At 47.3% G+C, this 23,835-nt stretch overlaps 2 protein-coding genes across 9 annotated transcripts in view; one reads left to right on the top strand and one right to left on the bottom strand.

The window, feature by feature from the left end:
* FMNL1 (formin like 1) overlaps positions 1-15,893 on the top strand; it is a 113,041-nt gene extending 97,148 nt beyond the window's left edge. For 6 of the 8 annotated variants that reach the window (XM_083469485.1, XM_083469488.1, XM_083469489.1 and 3 more), the window contains 9 exons: positions 199-433; positions 1,170-1,238; positions 1,640-1,720; positions 2,299-2,428; positions 3,114-3,277; positions 4,725-4,826; positions 6,741-6,839; positions 9,213-9,336; positions 13,232-15,893. In XM_083469485.1, the coding sequence (XP_083325611.1) occupies positions 199-433; positions 1,170-1,238; positions 1,640-1,720; positions 2,299-2,428; positions 3,114-3,277; positions 4,725-4,826; positions 6,741-6,839; positions 9,213-9,336; positions 13,232-13,335 (1,108 nt within the window). In that variant the 3' untranslated portion in view covers positions 13,336-15,893. Of the gene's footprint in view, positions 1-198; positions 434-1,169; positions 1,239-1,639; positions 1,721-2,298; positions 2,429-3,113; positions 3,278-4,724; positions 4,827-6,740; positions 6,840-9,212; positions 9,337-12,060; positions 12,166-13,231 lie in introns of all 8 variants that reach the window. The other 2 variants (XM_083469486.1, XM_083469492.1) reach the window with 1 other exon arrangement.
* Positions 15,894-16,893: 1,000 nt separating this feature from the next.
* MAP3K14 (mitogen-activated protein kinase kinase kinase 14) overlaps positions 16,894-23,835 on the bottom strand; it is a 39,103-nt gene continuing 32,161 nt past the window's right edge. Inside the window, exons 14-16 of the mRNA XM_083469570.1 lie at positions 23,035-23,179; positions 22,074-22,174; positions 16,894-20,466 (exon numbers count right to left, since the gene is read on the bottom strand). Of these exons, the coding sequence (XP_083325696.1) occupies positions 20,302-20,466; positions 22,074-22,174; positions 23,035-23,179 (411 nt within the window). The 3' untranslated portion in view covers positions 16,894-20,301. The remainder of the gene's footprint in view (positions 20,467-22,073; positions 22,175-23,034; positions 23,180-23,835) is intronic.

Genomic DNA, 23,835 nt, shown 5'->3' on the forward strand with positions numbered 1-23,835 from the left:
CAAGATCCACAGGGGCAGCAGATCTTTATTCCCTCCTTGTTCGTGATGTAGATCTTCGCTTGCCCTTTCTTCCCTGGCGGAGAGGGGAGGTGCCAATTTGTGGTTCGCCTCTGGTACCGATGTGTCTTGAGCCGGCCCTGCTGGGCTTCTGTCGTTACCCAGCCAATGAATCCAAGCCTTTGCTTTGCTCCCATTCAGATACGACCTGCAGTCCCTCAGCCTTGACTTCCTGGAGCTGTTGATGCGCTTCATCCCCACGGAATACGAGCTGACGGTGATTCGCAAGTACGAGAAGGAGCAGCGGCCACTGGACGAGCTTTCGGATGAGGACCAGTTCATGATTAAATTCAGCAAGATCCCTCGCCTGGCAGAACGCATGAACATCATGACCTTCCTGGGCAACTTCGGAGACACCGTCCAGCTCCTTCTACCCGTAAGGGAATGGAATAGGCAGCCAGGGGGCAACTAGGGTGGGGGGCAACAGCCGGGGCACCTTTGCAGGTGCAGTCCAGACCGGTGTGCAGAAAGGACATAAAAGATGATGGAACAAATTGCTGCTTGCATTTTTGCAACACCTTTCTTTTTGGTATGGTATAGCAAGCCTGTTTTCAATATGAAAATGTGGTTTTTGGGTTGCTTGGCTGTTTAGCTGGGGCAAAAAGCCTGTGTCGGGCTTTGGGGAATTGGCTTCCTTCCCCGTGGCCGTAAATAAGCAGATCAAACGAAAGGGAATTCTTACCCGTTAGTTTCTTTAATAAACACAGTGAAGGACAAAAGAAAACGCCTAACCAGAATGGCGGTGTTCCCAATTAAGGTCACACACCGCTTCCGTCCCCATTAAACTATGTCTCGCTGAGGGACGACGACGAATGAGGAGGCGGAGGAGCTGGCACCACAGCATTAAGCTGCTATACACGCCCCCCGGAGGCACCTGGTTGGCTACCTCCGGTGGGCGTGGGCGCCAGCCAGGTAAGGATGGGAGGGGGCTAATGCCCCCTACCAGGGGCGGAGCTCAGTCTCCCGCCCACAACCACCCCCCTCTCTTCCAGGGAGGAGAGTCTTTTCCGCATTTTGGGTTAGTTCCACTAAAGTGGCTATAGAGCAGGTGCAGGGAAGGTGTCAGACAAAGCAGGGGAGCTGATTATGCCTTTGTTCTTCCCCATCCACAGCAACTCAATTCCATCATCGCTGCTTCGATGTCACTCAAGGCTTCTACCAAACTGCGCCAGATTTTGGAGGTGAGGTTCCCTAAAAATAAGGGCGGGTTTGCTCAGTCACAAAGAAGCAAGCCCACTAGTCAAACCCAAAGCATTAAATTGGTGACATCCTAAAATTCTGAGAGCTGAGACACATCCCCACCCTCCGAGGGCAAGTATGGACACAAGTTATTGGAAGAGGCTGGCTTTTAGAGTGAGGTGCCCTCACAGGAGCTCATCCAATGTGTTTCCGTCTGAGTTGCTGCTATGAGAGTGCTCTGTTAATTTTGGAAGCAGGTAAGCCCAGAACAGTGTCTCATGCAAATACTCAACAGGCAGTCTCCTCTCACGGTGGGCAGTTTTGTTTGCATGGAAATGGGATTTGTAGATCCAGACAAGTGTCCCCAGCCGTCCACGACTGATTGATTGGTTGTCTCGCATAGATTGTCCTGGCGTTTGGGAACTACCTGAATAGCAGCAAGCGGGGAGCAGCCTATGGGTTCCGCTTGCAGAGCCTTGACGCGGTAAGTGACGTGGATTGGGGAAGCATGGAAGACTTGGCACCCTCTTCGGGGAGCACGTCATGGCCGGACACTAAACAGCAGGGGGTCAGCTTGAGGGTTTGCACTGGCCTTGTGTGAGATTGTAGTGGACCTCTGTGTTTGCCAGAACAGCCCAGAAAACCACTGTGGGGGTGGGATCAGGATTCAGTGGCAAATCATTCTCAAACTATGGATCGGTGTTAGACACAGGTTGGGTACAAGCAAGACTGATCCAGAACGCGGCAGCCAGACTGGGGACTGGGAGCAGCCTCCGAGACCATATAACAACCGGTCCCAGTATGTTTCCAAGCACAATTCAAAGCGTTGGTGCTGACCTTGAAAGCCCTAAACGTCCTCGGCCCAGTATACCCGAAGGCAGCCAATCAGAAACAGTGCTTTGGTTTCTGAACGTTTTGGAAGTCGAACGGACTTCCGGAACAGATTCTGTTCAGCTTCCAAGGTATGACTGTACTAGCGAGAGAAATACTAGGTGATTTTTGTGAAATATTGGGGATTGGCTCCCTCACCTAACCCCCATTCTGACCCGTTTCTCTCTGTAGCTCCTAGATATGAAATCCACAGACCGGAAGCAGACGCTGCTTCATTACATCGTGCGGGTGATCCAGGAGAAATACTCCGACCTCACAAACTTCGCCAATGACCTGCACTTCCTGGAAAAAGCAGCCGCAGGTGCTGAGCCAGAGGATTCTGGGCAAGGGGAGAACCTCACAGCGAAAGATGGGGTGCAGCTCTCTCCCTTTGGCCATGGGAATGTGCCAGAGGGGATAATAATACCCTTAAAAATACATACAGTGTTACCTCAGGTTACATACGCTTTAGGTTACATACGCTTCAGGTTACAGACTCCGCTAACTCAGAAATAGTGCTTCAGGTTAAGAACTTTGCTTCAGGGTGAGAACAGAAATCGTAAGGAAGGATAACGACAGGAAGATTTGAAGAAGGAACTATAGGAAACTGAAGGCGGTAGAAACATAAGATGATTAGAACCCCACAGAACTTGAAGCATGGGAAGCCCCAACAAAAATTTATAATTTTTGGACTATATGATATGTATTTGTATAATTTGGAATACTTAATGTGATTTGATTGGATTGTTAAAATGGAAAATTTAATACAAATTATTTTAAAAAGAGAGAGAACAGAAATCGTGCTCTGGCGGTGCGGCGGCAGCAGGAGGCCCCATTAGCTAAAGTGGTGCTTCAAGTTAAGAACAGACCTCCAGAACGAATTAAGTTCTTAACATGAGGTACTACTGGATTCTGAAGTTCCCCCTAGGTAGAAGTGTTAACTGGAGCCATGGCTGCTCGATTGGGCCTGCTTTGCCTCACGCTTCCTTCTCTCTTGGCTCTCGCAGTATCCCTGGACAGTGTGCTCCAAGATGTGCGGGGCTTACAGAAGGGCATGGAGCTCACGCGCAAAGAGTTTATGCGCCAGGATGACAGCGCTGTGCTCAAGGACTTCCTTAAGGCGAACACAGACGTGATGGAGAAGCTCCAGGCCGATGGCAAAACTGCACAGGTGAGGAGGAGGAAGAGAGGCGGTGCTTAGTTCAGAAGGGGTTGTCGTGGCAACTGTTGTGGCAACTCATACCACAGGGAGATTTGAGCCTTAAAAAAAAAAAAAAGAGCTTGCCAGCAGCTCTTGGGGACCACTCAGTTTTCGGGCAGCGGTATAGGGGTAGAAGTATTTTCAGTGCGTGACCCACTTAATGCGTCCTCAGACTGCAATGATGTCTCTCAATAGCTATCGGCTTGTGGTGTCGCATACAGACTCCAGAGAGAGGCAACAGATTTGTGGCATCTCTCTCTGCCTCTCTGTCTCACACACATACAGAGAGAGGGGGGTGGGAACAAACTACCGCATTTTTTGCTCTATAGGATGCACTTTTTCCCCTCCAATAATTAAGGGGAAGTGTGTGTGCGTCCTATGGAGCAAATGCAGGCTTTCGCTGAAGCCTGGAGAGTGAGAGGGGTCGGTGCGCACGACCCCTCTCGCTCTCCAGGCTTCAGGAAGCTATTCGCCAGCCTTCAGAGCCTTTCCCCCCCCCCTTTATTCCCCCCCCCTAAAAACTAGGTGCGCCCTATGGTCCGGTGGGCCCTATGGAGCGAAAAATACGGTAATTTAAATTGGTTAGGACCACTGGTTTGTCATCTCTGGCTTTTTAAAAAGATAAATGGAACTGAGCAGTAACGGATGTGACTGCTCGCTGTGCTCATTTTACATACCTTTAAGCTCTCAGCTTAAGCTCAGCGCGGGTGGTGCTGTGGGTTAAACCACAGAGCCTAGCACTTGCCAATCAAAAGGTCGGCGGTTCAAATCCCCGTGACGGCGTGAGCTCCCGTTGCTCGGTCCCTGCTCCTGCCAACCTAGCAGTTCGAAAGCACGTCAAAGTGCAAGTAGATAAATAGGTACCGCTCCAGCGGGAAGGTAAACGGCGTTTCCGTGCGCTGCTCTGGTTCGCCAGAAGGGCTTACTCATGCTGGCCACATGACCCGGAAGCTGTACGCTGGCTCCTTCGGCCAATAAAGCAAGATGAGCGCCGCAACCCCAGAGTCAGTCATGACTGTACCTAATGGTCAGGGGTCCCTTTACCTTTAAGCTCTCATTGAATTGCCCAAGATTATATACATATTGTGTTGGTGTTTAGCTCCACCTTTTCCCCATTTCCTCTCCACGCCTGTGTGGATGTTTGTCTGTGTGTGGATGCATCAAACTCCTTGAAAGTTTATGTTTTTTTTAAGGCGTTGCAAGGCTCTTTGCCATTTTTGCCAATAAAAATGAAGGCCACACACCTTGATGTCAAAGCTGACATCATCCAAGGGTTTCCAAAGAGAAGAGGCTCATTTCACGGGGCAACCAATAAATAAAAGAAACAAATTTGAGGCAATGTGTTGCTGCTGACACAGCCGCCGCCCCGAGATTCAGAGTTGTGACTCTGTGGGGTTTTTTCTTTCTCTCTCTACAGGAAGCCTACGAGTCGACAGTGGAGTATTTTGGAGAAAACCCCAAGACTACCCCTCCGACAATGTTCTTCCCCACCTTTGTGCGCTTCGTCAAGGCATACAAGGTAAGAATCTTGCCTTTAGTTTGGGTGCAGCCTGTTTATTGACTGTGAGCCACACTCCTTGTGTCCCATATTTATTTGCATCGGGAAGATTCTAAATACCAACCAACTTTTGTAAAGATTGCCAACATAATGCAGACGGGGGACTTTGAATTCTTAAATCATGTTATGTGAATGCTAAGTGTTGAGGATTATTGTAGTAGTTACAGGGTCAGTAAAATGTGTTGCAGTGGTAGGCCACACACACTAGGCCACTGTCTTCCAAATAGTTTAGTTTACGGAAATAGTTTAGTTTACAGAAGTTTTTAATGTTTGATGTTTTATCGTGTTTTTAATATTCTGTTGGGAGCTGCCCAGAGTGGCTGATGGGCGGGGTATAAATTGTTGTTGTTAAAAATTACTGGATTGACTTAGAGTAGTCGTTCTCAAGCTTCTTTCTCTGGGCCACTCTTTCAAAATAAAAAATTGCTCACACCACACCGATTTTTTCATTTATAAGAAAAAACAAAGAGCTCCTAGCAGTGGTAGATTTATGACGTAGAACACAACTACTTTATAATTGTAGTAGAATCATAGTATTGCAGAGTTGGAAGGGGCACCGGGGTCATTTAGTCCAACCCCCTGCAATGAAGGAATATTTGGCCCAATGTGGGGCGAAATACAGTGGTACCTCGGGTTACAGACGCTTCATGTTACAGACGCCTAAGGTTACAGACTCCGCTAACCCAGAAATAGTACCTTGGGTTAAGAACTTGACTTCAGGATGAGAACAGAAATCACACGGTGGCAGCATAGCGGCAGCCCCCATTAGCTAAAGTGGTGCTTCAGGTTAAGAACAGTTTCAGGTTAAGAACAGACCTCCAGAACGAATTAATTACTTAACCCGAGGTACCACTGTATGATCATGGGACATCCAGGAAGTATAGAACAATGCAGCTACATAAGAACATAAATCATTCCCAAAAATAAAATTATAAGTGAGCCTCTTGCATATGTACCTTAAGTATGCGTACAAACTCAATGAGAGTTGTGAGCTCAAAGTGTTACTTGATGCTCGCATTTTGAAAAGTTATCTTTCCGTTTTCTGTAATTAAAAATTATATTGATGCTAGACTATACTACACTGAAATGTTAAAATGTTTTATTGTCCTTGAATCTCAATCCACACCAGTGTGGCACGCACACCCTTTGAGAACCACTGAGCTGGAGAAAGAAGAACTTCTCCCTAGTTTTTATATCCTGTTTCCTAGCTTGCGTTTGATACAAATCACTTTAATAGAAAGAGCGACTAGCTCTTGTAGATGTTGCTACAGGGAGGCAAGGATAGGTAAGGCTCCCCTTGGGGGGAAATTCCCCACCCCCCGCCTACAAATGAGAACCATTGGTGGCACCAGTGGGAAGTTGTAGGGCTGGAATGACAATGGCTGAATTAGCAAAAAGGTTTTCTACATCCCCATCTCTCCCCATCCTTATTACAGGTCATGCAATAAAGGACAAAGTTTGACTGTTTCAGACTGTGGAAGCAAAACAGGACCACCCAAAATAAGATGGTGGTTCTTGCAGAGGTGAAGGTCTCAAGTTTGCAGAAAGATATCATTAGTTTGTAAACTAAGAAAGAAAGAAAGAAATATTTTTGGAAAACTCAAGGATCATGGAGCCTCCAGAAACCACAGAATGTTGATTTTCTCTGCTGGGGAAAAGTGAAGCAGTTTAGCCAGCCTGAGACCCAAACCGCTTTTTGTATCCTGGCAATGAGAGCTGGGGGAATGTGTGTGATGAGTTTTAAAACTCTGTTCTCCGGAAAGGTGGGCTTGCGAATCTGATAACTCTGTGATGCGACGTGTTTGTCACCATCTAGTGATGTACCTGCGATTGCTTAGTGAAGCTTATTTTTCTCTCTCCCCGCCTGGAAACAAGAAAGCGGAAGAAGATATCCAGTTGTGGAAGAAGCAGGAAGCAGCGGCCAAAGTGGAAGAGGTGAACTCCCCCAGCCAGGAAGAAAAGGCAGCTCCAAAGGTAGGTGTTAACATGTCGGAACACCTTTCCAAAACCATGTCCCCCTTCCTCCTGCTTTTTCTCAAAATGAAAAGAGTTCTGGAATTCCCACCAGACTGTATTCAGCCATTGGATTTTGTGTTGGGGACCAAATCTAAACTCAGCCAAAAACCCTTTCTGCTCGCAGGATTCATATAACTCGTTCTGTTGTCAGAAACAGCTGTTGGCCTTTAGAGGAGGAGAGGTGGGCAGAATATATTTTTTAAAAGAAGCATTGACTTTGCTAGACAGAGCGCTGGGCAACAGTGGCAGACGTACAGATGTATCCGATTCCCATTTGGCTCCCAAGCTTCTCTGATAAGGCATCTTGCTGTTCTGAAGTGCATCTTTGCAACCACAGGTGTGGATTGCAGGGGAAATGTCTAGCTTGTGTGTTGAAAATATGGTAGCTGGGGTGACTGGTGCCCATTTGCAGGAGGGAGTCCACCAATAGCTGGCTCCAGAGCCAACTCATTCTAGGTCTGTCCTTATTGAGATCCACAAGGGCAGCACTGAAACAGAGAAGCTGGTACACTGTGCCAGCTGGACTGATCGTAAAGTAAAGGTAAAGGACCGCTGGACGGTTAAGTCCAGTCAAAGGCTGGCATTTGTCCACAGACAGCTTTCCGAGTCATGTGGCCAACAGGACTAAACTGCTTCTGGTGCAACAGGACACCGTGACGGAGACCAGAGCACACAGAAATGCTGTTTACCTTCCTGCCGCAGCGGTACCTATTTATCTACTTGCACTGGCGTGCTTTCAAACTGCTAGATTGGCAGGAGCTGGGACAGAACAACGGGAGTTCACCCCGTTGCAGGGATTCAAACTGCCGACCTTCTGATCGGCAAGCACAAAAGGCTCCGTGGTTTAGACCCCAGCCGCTCCCCCGATTGTAAGAAGGCAGGCAGGCAAACAGGGTCTGGCTTAGGGCAGCCATGACGTCAGAGGGGCAATGCCCCTTTCAGTCCAGGGGAGCGGCTTCCACTGTGTAAAGCTGAGAGTGGCGTATGGAGAGACCCACTGACAATCCGTTTTAGAGTGGAGTTATTATTATTTATTGAATTTATAGGCCGCCCTATACCTGGAGGTCTCAGGGCAGTTCACAGAATAAAATCAAGATATAAAACCATAAAATACAGAATAAAATTTTTAAAAATCAACCCAATAGCCCCACCACCACACAAAACACACACACACACACACACACACACACACACACACAAACATTTTAAAGGGCATAGGATGTCAATCAGATCAACCAAAGGCCTGGTTAAAAAGGATCGTTTTTGCCTGGCGCCTAAAGGTGTATAGCAAAGGCACCTTGGGGAGAGCATTCCACAGACTGCAAAGAAAGCCCGTTCTTGTGTTGCCACCCTCTGCACCTCTTGAGGAGGAGGCACACAAATAAGGGCCTCAGAAGATGATCTCGGGGTCTGGGCAGGTTCATAGGGAAAGAGGCGGTCCTTGAGGTATTGCAGTCCTGAGCTGTTTTAAGGGTCAAAACCAGCATTTTGAATTCCCCCCCCCTTCCTCAAAGTGCCCCTTCAGGGGAAAAAACTAGTAAGAATTTTATATCCCATCAGATGTCAAGGGAATGAACAACTATCTGACTTTTAGAAGACATCTGAAGGCAACCCTGTATGGGGAAATTGTTAATGTCTAATGTTTTACCATTTTTTATGTGCTGTAAGCCACCCAGGGGGGTATAAATAATAAAATTATATTATTATTATTATTATTATTATTAATTTTACTGTTTAACGGAGGGTTTGATATATTTTCTGGCTCATATTTGTTGTAAGGTTTTTTGTACTTTTTAATACCGTTTCACAATTATTTACAGACTTGTGGCTTTTTTGTTCTCTATTCCTGTGCTACGCTAGTTTGCTATGTAGCAATTGCAGTGTGCAATATTACAATAAGAGGACTGGGGGGAAACTTTATGGATGTAATGTTTCCTACAGTTTGCGATAGTATTTCTCAGCGATTTAAATGTGACCAAGCCTTCTGTACTTTGTCACAAAAAGCAGGTTTTCCAGGTAACTTATTTTGGCAAGTGTCAAAGTAATAATTTATGGTGTATTGCTGTCAATATTCACTTTGAATTAAAATATATATTGCAGCAAAAATAAAAAAAAACTGCTGCCTTAAGCCCCTGGGAACAGACTGGGTAAAAAACAATTTACAAATCGAACAATGGATGGTATTCGGCAGCGACAAGCAGCAAACTGGTTTCCCCCCCTATATCTAGTACCTTGGACAGCTGCCTGATGGGTAGGCCGGTCCTGCGAAGAGAAATATTGTCTTCTCTTGGTACGTGCGTAACCACAGCAACCGCTTCTCTCTCTTGGCAGTCTCCCACCCACAAGGCCAAGCGGCAGCAGATGGACCTCATTTCTGAGCTGAAGAAGAAGCAGCTGGTGAAGGAGCCCCTCATTTACGAGGAGAAAGATGGAGCCATTGAGGACATTATTACAGGTGAGGAGGAAGGAGGCCGTTTGTTTTACTAGCGGGCTTTGAAGTCTTGGCAGATCCTCCGCGGAGGGCCGGCGATGGGCCAGGCAAAGTGGGAGCTGCGTGGAATCGTGGCGCCCAAGAGAAGCAACTTCCCGGTGACTTCTGAGCTGTGCAATTTGGGGTGGCTCGGTTGGTAAAGCGTGAAACCCTTAACCTCAGGGTCACGGGTTAAGAGCCCCACGTTGGGCAAACAGATTCCTGCATTAGAGGGGCTTGTACTAGAGTGACCCACTCTACCATTCTACAGCGAGGGGGGAAAGTATTTGATCCCCTGCTAAATTTGCCCGTTTGCCCTCTGACAAAGAAATGACCAGTCCATAACTGTAACGGTAGGTTTACTGTAGCTGTGAGAGACAGAATAACAACAGGAAAACCCACAGAAACCCAGAAGACAAAAGTCAGAGATTGATGGGTGTTATAATGTGTGAAATAAGTATTTGATCCCTTTGCAAAAGATGACTTAGTACTTGGTGGCAAAACCCTTGCTGGCAATTACAGAGGTCAGACGTTTCTTGTAGGGGGCCACCAGGTTTGCGCACATCTCGGGAGGTATTTTGTCCCACTCCTCTTTGCAGATCCTCTCCAAGTCAGTAAGATTTCAAGGCCGATGTGTAGCTACTCGAACCTTCAGCTCCCTTCACAGATTTTTTGATGGGATTAAGGTCTGGAGACTGGCTAGGCCACTCCAGGACCTTAATGTGCTTCTTCTTGAGCCACTCCTTTGTTGCCTTGGCCGTGTGTTTTGGGTCATTGTCATGCTGGAATACCCATCCTCGACCCATTTTCAACGCCCTGGGGCTGAGGGAAGGAGGTGCTCACCCAAGATTTGACGATGCATGGTCCCGTCCATCGTCCCTTCAATGCGGTGAAGGTGTCCTGTCCCCTTAGCAAAAAACACCCCCCAAGCATAATATGTCCCTCTCCATGTTTGACAGTGGGGATGGTGTTCTTGGGGTCGTAGGCAGCATTCCTCCTTCTCCAAACACGGCGAATTGAGTTGATGCCAAAGAGCTCGATTTTGGGCTCATCTGACCACAACCCTTTCACCCAGTTCTCCTCTGGGTCATTCAGATGTGCTTTGGCAAACTGCAGACATGTGCTGTCTTGAGCAAGGGGACCTTGCAGGCTCTGCAAGATCTCAGCCCTTCACAGCATAATGTGTAACCTACTGGTTTCATGGTGACTATGGTCCCAGCTGGGGGATGTGGGTGGCGCTGTGGGTTAAACCACAGAGCCTAGGACTTGCCAATCGGAAGGTCGGCGGTTCGAATCCCCACGACAGGTGAGCTCCTGTTGCTCGGTCCCTGCTCCTGCCAACCTAGCAGTTCGAAAGCACGTCAAAGTGCAAGTAGATAAATAGGTACCGCTCCTGCGGGAAGGTAAACGGCGTTTCCGTGCGCTGCTCTGGTTCACCAGAAGCGGCTTAGTCATGCTGGCCACATGACCCGGAAGCTGTACGCTGGTTCCCTCGGCCAGTAAAGTGAGATGAGCGCTGCAACCCCAGAGTCGGCCATGACTGTACCTAATGGTCAGGAGTCCCTTTACCTATGGTCCCAACTGCCCTGAGATCATTGACAAGTTCCCCCCATGTATTCCTGGGCTGCTTCATCACTGTTCTCCTGATCATTGCAACGCCACGAGATGAGATCTTGCATGGAGCCCCAGACCATATCTGGGGAAGGATAAGAGGCAATTACAAGCTGTACTGCGTGGTCCAAGGGCGCTCTGCTGATCACACACACACACACACCCCAGCCCATATTTGTCTGAGACCACACCATGCCTTTTTTTGGAGCAAATATTTGCCAGTGTACAGTTCTAACCGGCCTGCATGCCTGGGCTACGCATTTAATTTCCATCGTTGCCGATCTGGGCTCTCCGAGCCGTCGGCCATTAGTGGGCATCCTTAATTTTTCTTCTCCCCAACCCACGTGCTTGTTTATTACATTTGTATCCCACTTTTTCTCCAGATTGCTCAAGGCGGTGGGGTACACAGTTCTTTTCTCTCCCATTCCCATCTAATTCCCACAGCAAAACCCTGCGAAGTCGGTTAAGCTGAGAGACAAGCGACTTCTGAGGCCTTTCCCCACCTTGCCAATGCCCAGACACACCACACAAACACACATCACCCGCAAAACTAGGTGGGGCTGTAAGGGAGGTTTTCTGCTGCTGTTGCTGCTGCTTTTTGCCTGTTCCATGGAGTCCCACTCACCTGTTGTTATACCCTCCTTAGGCCTTTCTGCTCTTTTTGCAAACCAGCTTGTCTGCTTTTACTAATCGCTGCAGGGCCCGGAACTCTTTCTAAGCACACTCGTGTCTTTTTTTTCCTGCCCAAAGATTCTCTAAGGGTACATCTACACCACAGACTTAAACTGGCAGAACAGAACTGCAGAGGTGGAGAAGTTTTGTAGACAGGACAGAGGGGTAGGGCAGGTTGTCGAACCTCCAACAGAGATTTGTTAGTGCTCTCAATGAACTTCAATTTCCAGGATTATTTAGAGAGAAGCCGTGACAGATACGAACTGCTGTGGAATGCAGAGATGCCGTTTAGAGGCTCGGCGCCTCTTTGTAGAGACCACTTTCTTGGTTGCTTTGGGACTTTTACTTGCTTGCTTTACTTGCCCTTTGTCTCTCTTCCTCTTCTTAATCTCCTTGCCTTTCCCTCCGGTACTATTCTTTACTTAGCACTGAAGACCGTTCCTTTCACTGCTCGGACGGGCAAGCGCTCTTCTCGCCTCTTCTGCGACGCCAGTTTCAATGAAGAGAGCCCACTGTAGCTTGTGGCTCTAGGTAACGTGCTGCATCAAAGGCACAATGGTGGATTTATGTAGCCGAGGGGTGGGGAGTGTGGCAGGTAAAGGTGGCGTCTCAAAACGACTCCTTCCAGCGCTAGGATGAGCCCTGCAATAGCTGAAACATCTAGCCAGGCATTTGAGTGAATACGTGAACGGGAGTTCAAACTGTGTGTGTGTGTGTGTGCATACAATCAGTGTTAGGGCTGGGTGATATATGGTATTCAACAATGTGATATATAACCAGCTAAACATCGCAATAGACTGATATATCACGGTGTCTGAAATAAGGATGAAGCAATGTAGAGGCGTTGGCCGGCTTCACGGTTTTTCCTGCACCGTGATTTTTGCCGGCACCTGCCCTTGCGATTCGCTGCCCCCTGAATGAGGCAGGGGATCGCTGAGCCGGCAGTTAACAGGAGCTGCAGGAATCGAGAGAAGCATTGGTTGGCTTAATGTCCCCCCCCCCTCGTGATTTTTGCATAGCACACACACACACACACACCATGATTCACAATATATTGCCAGGTCAAAAATTCTGAAATGCAGTTATCACGATACGGATTTCAGGCTTCTCAGGGCAGTAAACCTTTTAGGTCTGAAAGTGAGATGTGTCTCCAGTTTTAAGTAAGAAAACAAAAGATCATACTGCATACAGCGGAGTGTTTCCTTCCTTTCCCTAGTTTTTGAACATAAAGCAGCCTTTAAGGCTGCCATCAGGAACAGAGGAGTGGGTGCCAAGAATGTGCCGAATGCTCAAATTGGGGTTATTCCTGGATCATTTTTTTCCAGTCGGTAGGGAAAGCAGTTGGGGGGGGGCAGGGAAGAAAGCAATTTTGAGAAGGATGGGAAAAGAGTTAAGCAAGTTCGCTCTACTCCTCTCAGTGGTCGCCTCCGAGGTTGTATTTCAATGTAAAAGTCAGGGGAGGGGAACACACCGCTGTGCGTTCTGCATTGCAGAAGTTTTAGGGAGAAACCAGCGGAGGGCAAGTCGAATAGCCAAGCATGTCTGAATGCATGCACCCCAAACAATTAACTAGGGGTTTTGTTTTTTCTCATGGCAGGCCTGCGCAACCAGCCGTACCGGCGGGGGGACACCGGTCGGCACAGCGCCAGGAAACGGGCCGTGGGGCAGACGCTGCAGGTGACTGCCGACATCTCGCTGTGACAGCCCCGAATGAGAACAGCAAGCTAGCCAAGCCTTGGTTTGGGGGCGCGAGGCAAGGACTGGGGGGTTCCTGGCTGACGGGCTTGGACCAAAAGCCCCTCACAACCAAGGAACGACAAAAACTCAGGGCAGGACGATCCCTTCCCTCCTCCTCCTCCGCTTTTAAAGCCATTTGTGGGCTTATGCGCACAACAACCCTGCCAATTCTCCTGCCCACGGGGATCAACGCCGCTTCATTTTGAACTTCGTTTTCTCGGCCACGTCGGACGGCCCTAAGGTGGAACTATGGCAGGGGCTGCTCTGCCAACTAGGACAGCAGGTGGTTCTGGAAGAAGAGTCCAGCCATGGCAACACCAAGCCAAGAACGAGCATCTTCCACAGCCTGGAATGTTTGCGACTGCAGACTCCCTCTGGAGGGAGGAAGCGGAACCCAGAGGGTCTCGATTCCTCCTCCCTGCTAGCTGTTCCCCCCAGCTTGCCCATGTCCCTTTCTCCCGCCTCATCCAGCTGGGCCATTTCAGTCTCCTTTAATCCTCCACTTCCTCCTCTGGTCTGGAGAAGACAGCCAGTGTTTGCAGGCCAGTTTTCTCCCATCTGACATGAACGGTGCTGTTTGATCCGAGCGAGTAGTCGTACGCTTGTAGGAAGGTTACTTGCCCAGGAATGTGTAACCTCAGGATCATTTAAGCCATTGAAGTGGTGCAACGAGGGGGTCCACAAGGACTTTGCCGGGGGGTGGGGGGCAGCAAGCTCCCTGTACAAAAGAGCTCCAGCCCTTTTTAAACCTCCTTGGACAGGTGCCACGACCGCCTTGGCCTTGTAGGACACAAACGGCAGGCAGCACTTCAGGTTTATGCTGTAGGGAGGGCGAACAGCCTGTGTAGTTTTCTCCCTTTGCAACATTTTGGCTGGCAAAGGCCTGGCTGAGGAGGCCTGGGAGTGGTGTCTTAAGCCCCTACCAAGGCTGTCGTGGTTCTAGATGACCCAGGAGTCTCTGCTGCCCTCCATATTTTCACGAGGGCAACAAGACGAGTTTGATCAGTCCATGTAAGCAACCAGAGTTGCCCTTCCTTCCACCAAGGCTCCTCACCACCACCTGAAGTCACTCCCCTCGTGCACGTCTTAAGATGGGAAGTGCCCAGCCGCTAAGGAGGAAAGAAGACTGGGCTCTAAGCAGGAGACGTAAATCTTCCTAAGTATAATGTTTGGTTAAAGTTATGAATATAATTTCGGCTTCTTATTCTAGCACAACGGCCATCCCTAGGAAGCAGTTGCGGTCCGTGGAACAGTCTCTCAGGATTTAAGTATTTGGCACAGGCGGCACTTTGGCATTTTTGAAACCAACACGCTCTGACGCAGAGAAGCTCAGAGGCTTCGTGACAATCAAAACGGGGGAGCCAAGTTGCTTTTCTTTTTCTTGCCACGTGGTGTCGCCATTTCTTTGGGGTTTTCCACCGGTGCTTTTTCTTCAACCTGTGCCCTGGGTTCTAGTCTCTCCCCGGCCCCCCAGAACTAAAAGTAGAGGTAATTAGGTCAATCAGGTGATACCTGCTATAATTTCCAAGAGCACAATGGGGTGGTTCCTCTCCCCGCCCGCCCCCCAGGGAATCTAAGCAGCAAATGAATTTGTAGAGGGGGTAAGATTTCTGCCCCGAGGGTCAAGTTGTCCGATGGACTCTGCATCATGGAGCCACTTTGCTTACAAAGGCAGACCCAAGGGGTAAGCTCACCTTGCTTTGAAGCAAGGGGGCGATCCTAACAGACCCAGGATGTAATGTCTTTCGGCAGCTCTGTGGGTTCCCAGTGGACAAAGGCACTTGCAAGTTGAGCATCTGCTCTCCCCCTTGTTCTTTACAGTTCATGCCTTTTTTCTTATCTGGGGGTGGGGAGGGGAGATTGTGAAAACTCCAAAAGGGATACAGCTCATCCCATCTACCCCAGCACAAATCCAGGCCCCCTGGGACGGATTCTGCCTACAGGGGATGTTGGTAGGCAAAGAGCTGCATTCCTACCCTGTTCACCCCAGCATGCAAGCTTTGCAGCAATAAATGCATACATCAGCGGGTGTTGACCTGCATACCTAACAGCCCCCCCTGTTCCGTCTCAGCTGGAAAGGAACAATTTCTTTAAAAGTCATGCAAAAGTCAACACCCTACTCTTCATCTGCTCATCCGGCTTTAGCCTTCGAGCTGCACACCCGCTTAGAAACTCCCGGTTTAGACTTAGGCTAACATTTGCTTTCTCCTGTAACCTTAAAAGCAGCTTAAAGAAAAGAAAAACAATCACAGCATATACACTCAGAACAGAAACCTTGGACACTGTTTCATCACACACTTTTGGGGGCGGGTGGGCGGGGGGAGAAGGGGCTATTAGGAAAAGAATTGAATGTGCAACCTATTGTTTTCAGAAATGCCTTGAATCATGGAGGGGAGGACCAAAACGCCCCTGTATGATTGCTATTTGTATACATTATTTTTATATATGGTTATGTGAATTGCATTTAATCCAAAGCGAGTTAACCATGAGAGCAAATAATAAATGTATTCTAAAGATGCGAACGGTGCCTGTGTTCAAAGAGAGTGCCGGCAGTCTGCTGGAGGGCAAAGAACTTCATAAGGTACACTCCAATTTTTAAGGCCCCCCCCCCCCCGCCAAGGCTGCCTCTGCTGCAAGGTCCACTAAGAAATCAATTTGCCCACAGCAGTGGAATGCCCTTGCTTGCACCCCTTGTGATTGCGGATTCTCAGTACAGTTGTACCTTGGAAGCTGAACGGAAATTGTTCCAGAAGTCCGTTCAACTTCCAAAACGTTCGGAAACCAAAGCGTGGCTTCTGATTGGCTGCAGGAAGCTCCTGCAGCCAATCAGAAGCCGCGTCAAACGTTTGGGTTCCAAAGAATGTTTGCAAACCAGAACACTCACTTCCCAGTTTGTAGCATGCGGGAGCCCAAATGTTCGGTTTGCGAGGTGTTCAGGATCCAAGGTACAACTGTATCTCCATCCAAAATTCAGGGCAGGGAGCAGTGGAGGGGTGCCTAGGTATACACAGTTGGCTGAGGGTACCCACATTGCAATCTTTTCTACGCAGTATTTCAAATGTAAAATCTCTCTTTGCCACACTGCAACACAACACAGTTATACATATACTTATTAGGTGCTAGAGAACGAACAACAGGGGGTGTCTATATCGTGCCCTGTTTTGTAGTCTTTCTAATAGAAATCCAGCTAATTAATTTAGCATGCTGGATGGACTCATTGGACATTTTAATTTGGGGGGTGGGTGGGAGGGGAGGAATACACAGACTTGCACATATATCATTTGTGACTCTCGCTGGACTCTGCATGGATGGGTAAGTTAAGTGGCAGCAGAACAGCTGCCGTCGTGTATCCCACGCCTGTTGAGAAACTTGGTGAAACAACTTGGCATGCGCAGTTTTGGGACACGGGGAATGGCTGGGACACGGGACCCACAAACCTGAAGCATTAAGACCAACCTCACTCCAAACCAAGAATTGCCCAAGATGCACAACACTGTTCAATAAAATAAAACGCCACAAAAGTCAGTTGTTGCCCCAAAAGGCATGATTTTGCTTCATTTCCACGACAGCAATACATACATTATCACGGTGTTCTGGAACATTATAGAAAGGCAAAGGAAGATACCAACAGATTTAGGCCACTGTTAGTATTGCATAGGTCTGGCGACTGGCAGAACTGACTTGAATCCAAAGAAAAGCGGGCATGTGCCCATCTTAAAAACTATTTTGTCCCACTGGTGTCAACAATTTGAGTGGAACTAACATTCCCTGCACTGGAGCCCTTGGATCTACAAGAACCAAAGAGTCTAGAGGAGTCTGGCTGTGATCATATCCCAGGACTTTCCCCACCCCTTCAAATTGAGGAACCACCCCCCTACACACAAAAAATACTTTTGTCTCTTCAAAATCAAGGGCAAACAAAGACTGCAGAGTCTTGTTCTTGCAGAGCAAAACACAGCTATTCAGCTCGCAGTTCAAACTTCTGAAAACAAAGTACAGCACAGCCAGCCAGCCAACCCTCTGAAAAAAGCAAACTTGCAGAGCAAGTGGAAAGAGTACATATGGAATGAATGAATGAAAGCAAGGCAAAGCATCAGTGCTTTCATATTACCCACTCTAGGCTTCCATGGTGCTGATTGTATTGCTGAACTACAGCACTCAGAAGCCCAGGGGCTAGCACTGGAGGATAGAATATTTCCCAAAATATCTAGAGGGCCGCAAGTTCCCCACCTCTGCTCCAGAAGGTCTTCCTGCAGTAAATGGTATAGACTAGAAGGACCATGGGTGGCTGTAAAGCCACAGGGCTAGTGGAGACCACTAAGTGCATATGAGCGCCAATCTAAATGGGGAGCAAGAACATTTGCTTCTCAAAAAGCAAAACTGTCCTGTCTCCACTGTCTCTTTCAGCAGCTGCATGCAAGAACTGAACATGGCTTGCAGGATGTAGGTCTAATGTGCTGCAGAGAAGAGCAATGGGACAAAGAGATTACTATAGGAGCTAGGAGTGTAGGCCTCCCTGCCTGTTTCCTTTTCTAAATGGTAAATTCCCTGCCATTTAACTCGGTAGCAACCAATAACATACTCCTTTTGCCCAGCCTTTCCCCTTCTAAGCTCATGCAGTGCCTCTTCTACACACCAGGTGGCGCCCATACCAGTTCCATTCGTTTTCCTGTAAAAATAAGGCCGTAAACCTTGGTTTGCTGATTTTACCGCTGCCTTGATGGCAATTTATGCCTTTGTGCTGGCTGCCACGCACACCACGACGAAGGCTGGACTGAAACGACGTTGGCCTTTAAAGTGGCTTGTTGTAAAATATTTCCTCTTGGGACGTGTACACCAAGGGAGGTTTGGGAAAAGGAAGCTCTTCTAGGGGAGCAGATGATTTGGAAAAGGGTGAAGATGCCCTATGATGTCCCTCCTTTTTAAAAACATAACTCTTCTTTTTTTTCTACCCTACTTCAGAGAGTTTAGATAGAGGTAACTTCCTTGCCTGACAGTAGAATCAACCCAAACGGGATAGAATAACCTTAGTTCCGAAAGAAAAGAAAAAACCAAAACATTTTATGCCACCTGAGAATGGCCAAAGCCATCCCAGAATGGCTGCCTTCCAGTCTCCAGGCACTGCAGTGCCATGGCTGTGGCTGAGATTAGCCAGCCTTCATTTTGTAGGCGGCATTAGTATTCCAGACAGGAAGCTCAGCAAGGAAGTGGATTCAGATTCATAGCTTAGTAAGCTTCAGGCAAGGCTTTGTCATAGCAGGACATCCTTGTACCCAACAAGGAAAGAGGACTTCCCTCCTAATGAAGTTCCTCATCTAGTCACTTTCATTCATTTACCCACATCATTTGGCACAGAATAAAGCCATTCCAAACTCTACAAGGTCAACCGTGCCAATATGCACACAGGTTTTTTTATATTAAAAAATCATGTATCTTGTACTGATTTGCTTACTTTATTTCAAGTTTACATTTTGCCTAAAACTCTTCTGCTATAGAGTTTGGATTTCTAAGGCTGCAATCCTATGTACACAATTAGTTCGGTGTAAAGTCTCACTGACTGCAGTGGGGCTATTTCTGAGTAAGCATGCATAGCCCTGGCTCTGTTAAGACACATGCAGTTCTCTCTATTTAGGGCAGAAAAAGAAAAGGAACCAAAACCTAAAACATAAGGAGCCCCACCTGAAATGTCTGTGTCAGTCTTCACCAATCACCAATGGGGGTTGTAGCTGAAAACATATCTATGAAGGGATGAATATCAGGCTCCCCCAACTGGTGACCCACCAAGCCAAAAAATAAAATAAAAATCAAACTTCCCATTTCTTGCTGCCTGTCCAGGGGCTGCAAAAACCTACAAAGCAACTGTTTGGCTACAGTACATGTCTGCCAAGGTGTATTGGGTTTGATGGGTTACAAACAATACAGGTCCGGATTATATTAACAAACTGAAACACACGAGTGATTTCCCATCCTGTCACGCATTTCTCCATGAGCTGGAATGCAAGTCTGGTTGCATTTTGACGCCAAGCACAGCAAACTCCACTCAAACACCCCAAAGGGGGCACTTGGAGAAATTTGATGCCTGGACTTCTGCAAGAATCCCCCCCTGGAAATTTTAAGCTCACCAAAATTTGGCCAAGTAGCGATTCACCAAGCCAAACAGGGCTCAGGCATATTAAGGCCTTTGAGGTTTTTGGCCACACAAGGCAGGCAGCAAGAGCAGGTGCTCTTATCATCAAAGCACTGGTGGGCTGCCATAGGCACTGGATGGGGCACAAAACCAAACCTGGCTGTCCATTGCATAGGTAGGAAAATTGCCATGCAACTGAAATTTAATACGACAAATCTTCCACCACAGATTTCTGAGCTTTCTCAGAAGGCGCAGCATGCTACCAGTTTCGCTGAGGAAGTTCCCAAACGAATCAGATATGTGTTGCTGACTACATTCCTCCAAGCTGCTCAGGGCAACGGTTTTTGCACGGCAACAAGCGTGCCGTGTCGAATGATGATGAGAAAGTGAGTTGGCCAAGGTGACCTGATGTGCTTGGTCTCCAAGGAGGTTCCCCACCTCTAAGCCCATTGCTGGGTTTGGGGAACTTTACTAAGCCCCACTGGGCAAATCAGAACTTCCCATTTTCCTTGGGATTGGTAGAAGGCGGTTGGGTTAAGAAATTGACCGCCTGCCCGCAACCCAGCAGATCAGGTTCTTCCTAGTCTTCTGGGTCAGTTTCATAAACGCAGACACAATAATTCAGTTTTTTCTGCCACCCAGCCCATAAACCTGGCTGCACACAAGGGCTGGCAGAGAAGCAGTGAGGAACCAAACCTATAACCTACAACCACCAACAATATTCAACACTCAGCTATCTGCAGATACCACATCTGGCTCCATGGGGGATATCACAGGAGTGTCGTGGGGAGAGACAGCATCCTTTAAGGCTTCTTCTCTAGTTGGCCATGTTTGACCCTCCAGCTCCAGCCACAGCTGCTGTCAGGAGCAAGGGTGCACTGAAGCTTGATGCCCAAATCAGGGACCACCATGTCGCAGCGGACGGGTTGGCCTTCCTTGGTAAAGAAGCTGAAAGCAGAGGCCGGTATCTGTGAAAGCAGAACACACACACACAAAAAGGTGAAGGGGCCTGACTCCACAACAACTGGATCAAATCAACGCTTCCAGGTGTCATAAGAAAGCGGCAGATAGTACAGGATAGTGCGCGCACCCCGGAAATGATCTCTTTCAGCTTCTGCCTTCTGGAAGAAGGTACAGGGTTATAAAGACTAGGACTAGCTGCCTGAGAAACAGTTTCTATCCAAATGCTATTTTGGTTTTAAACACAGTGTAAGGTAGTCTCTATGGGAGTATATTGTATTTAATTATGGGGTATCATAGTTTTTAGGGGGCTAACAGGGCTGGGATAGCAGGCTTGTTGGTTTTTGAATGTCTGATGTAGATTTTTTCAAATTCGTTGTTCTGCATGGGACAATGACAATAAAGATTATCGTATCGTATTGTAACTGCACGTTTATTTCTAGTTGACAGAGGAAGAAACGAAGTCACATCACATGCATTTAAAGGGGGAGTGGGCAAAAAATTCATTGCATGTGTATTTTTGGGCCCACAGCAGAGTTCAGTAAGAGCAAAGTGGCCATGTTGATTATCTTTCTTCCTCGAGACAATGGAGTGTGCCTCCAGGGGTGGAGCCAGACCACTGCGCTAGCAGCACTGAAGCAACCTCCCTGGGGAGCAAACCTGGGCAGCGTGTTTGGAGGTCCTGGGTTGCTGATGACAAGACGCCCCCTCTCAGCCTCGCTGATCAAGTCCAAAGGAAAGCAGAGCAATAAGTCTGGCAACAGCTGGGCTGTAGGAGTTGCTGGAAGGAGGCGTACAAAGTGCCACCCAACTGTCTTAGGGACTCTGCTCTGGATTTGTGAAGGGTTTAAGCCTTAGCCTTTACTTCTCCAGAAGATATCTTGCAAGGCGGAGAAAGATTAAGATGACATTCCCAAATACAGTGGTACCTTGGTTTTCAAATAACTTGGTACTCAAATGCCGAAAACCCAGAAGTGAGTGTTCCGGTTTTCAAACATTTTTCAGAAGCCGAACAGCCGATGCGGCTTTTGGCTATTGTTTCCGGGGCACCTGCACCAATCGGAAGCTGCACCTTGGTTTTTGAACATTTCGGAGGTCAAACGGACTTCTGGAACGTATTAAGTTTGGCGCTTTTGTTTTTGCTATTTATTTTGCATTTTTGTTTTTGTGGCTTTCTCGGTTAATTCGTTTTTGTGGCTGTGTGGAACCCAGATTGACTGCAGAAATGGATAAAAGCCCCCCATCCAAACAATGACTATCACCAGCGCAGGTAAGAAAAAAATAATAATTTTAATTTTTATCATCTACAATACTGACTTATTCATTTTATAGTGCAATACATTGATTATTGCTTTCATTTTATGGATCAATGGTCTTGTTAAGATAGTAAAATTCATGTTAAATTGCTGTTTTAGTGGTTGTTTTTAGAAGTCTGGAAAGGATTAATCGTTTTGCATTACTTTCTATGGGAAAGTGTGCCTTGGTTTGGGAACACTTTGGTTTTGGAACGGACTTCCGGAACGGATTAAGCTTGAGAACTAAGGTGCCACTGTAGCCCCATTTTGCAGTACTTCTCACCTCCAAAAGGAGAGAGGTCTACCAGGGCAGAACTCACCTGGCTGCTGATTCCAATGGCTACATCTCCCACCTTGGCGCCACGAAACTCTCGGATGTGGAGACTTTCCCCGCTGAGCAAGCGGATCTCAATTTTCACTCCTGGAAGGCAGAAATAGAGAGCTAAGAATTTACTTGCCACCTGAAGATAACACTCTATACATCTGACAAAGCAGCTTCTGGTCCATTAAAGATCATGCCAAATAAATCTATCAGGATGCTTCCTGGCTGTCGCTATTTTCAGGTGGGATTTGCTCACCTACTGGCAGATTGCAAGGGCCCCGAACAAATAACTCACTTTCCCAAACAATCAGACTTCTTTCAGATAAGAGCAATGGCAAAATGCACTGAGAAATGCAAGGCAGTCTTTACAAAAACTTATGGAATATGCAGAAACGGCGAAGCTTACTGGAAAAATAAGAAATCAAAGTAACAAACTTTTTAGAAAAGAATGGAAATGGTTTATGGAATATTTACAATATGGAATATTATAAACTGCAAACAGGTAAGAATATTGGCAAGATTATTGTAATAACCGGCAGTTTTTTATAAGAGTATATATTTAAAGCACATGAATAAATGAGTAAGTTAAGTTCATTTGGAATGTGCAGAAAATATAAAAAAATAAATTTAAGGAACCGCAGAAAGAGGGGGAAGGAAATGTCAGAATGATTGTAAAATTACTGAAAGGTATAAAATTGAAAATCATAAAAAAGAGAAATGCAAGGCAGCCAACTATATCCTGGTATTCGATGTAAAACGAATTTTGCTCCCAATTCTAGTGTTTATTAGTTTATTAGTAATGATTACATGGTCTAATTAGCAATTAGTAATTCATGTGCCAATGAAACACACCACAAAATGGAACGGTTTAACACAATAGTGCCTTCGGCAAGCAAATGCAGAAGAAGCCATTTGGCCTCTGGCTTGCTTACTACCTTACAGGCGAGAACAGAACCTACCATCAAAGTAGGTGGGCATATCTGTATTCCTGCTGAGATGCAGCCAGCTGTTCCAGCTGTTGCTCTGCCCATCTGTCTGGCTGCTCCACGAACCCACTCCAGAACTCATGGTTTCCTTCAGGCTCTGAGATGTTTTCAATGAGTCCTAGAGAAACAGAAAGCGATAGCAATGTCATTCTTCCGCAGGCACACCAGTTGGCTGCCGGGTCTAGTTTCCAATGTCCCACAGTATGGGGGTCACTTCTTCACTTCAGGTAGCCCCACTCCCAGGCATGTCCAGAGGACTGGAAACTTGGACAAGACTTAGAAACTGGCACTTCTCTCACTACCAGAACAGTATGAAGAGGAAAAAGAGGCACCTGCTAATATCTATAGGAAGCTCACAAGCAGGACCTGGGAGCCCTGAATAATAATAATAATAATAATAATAATAATAATAATAATAATAATAATAATAATTTATTTGTACCCCAGCCACTCTGGGCAGCTTCCAACAAAGAACAAAGATTAAAAATACATTAAAATGTACACCAAGAAGAAGTGAAATCTCTGGCACCCGTCCCAATTTCTTTCTGGGCCACACGCTAAAAGGTTTTCACAGCAGGAGATGCTTCCGGGACCAAATCAGGTAATTGGCACAATGCAAGGAAAAAGGTAAAGGTAAAGGACCCCTGCACGGTTAAGTCCAGTCAAAGGCGACTATGTGGTGCGGCTCTCATCTCACTTTCAGGCTGAGGGAGCCGGCCTTTGTCCACAGACAGCTTTCCGGGTCATGTGGTCAGCATGGCCAAACCGCTTCTG

Source organism: Podarcis liolepis (assembly GCF_965112155.1).
Source record: "Podarcis liolepis genome assembly, chromosome: 13".
Taxonomy (NCBI): Eukaryota; Metazoa; Chordata; class Lepidosauria; order Squamata; family Lacertidae; genus Podarcis; species Podarcis liolepis.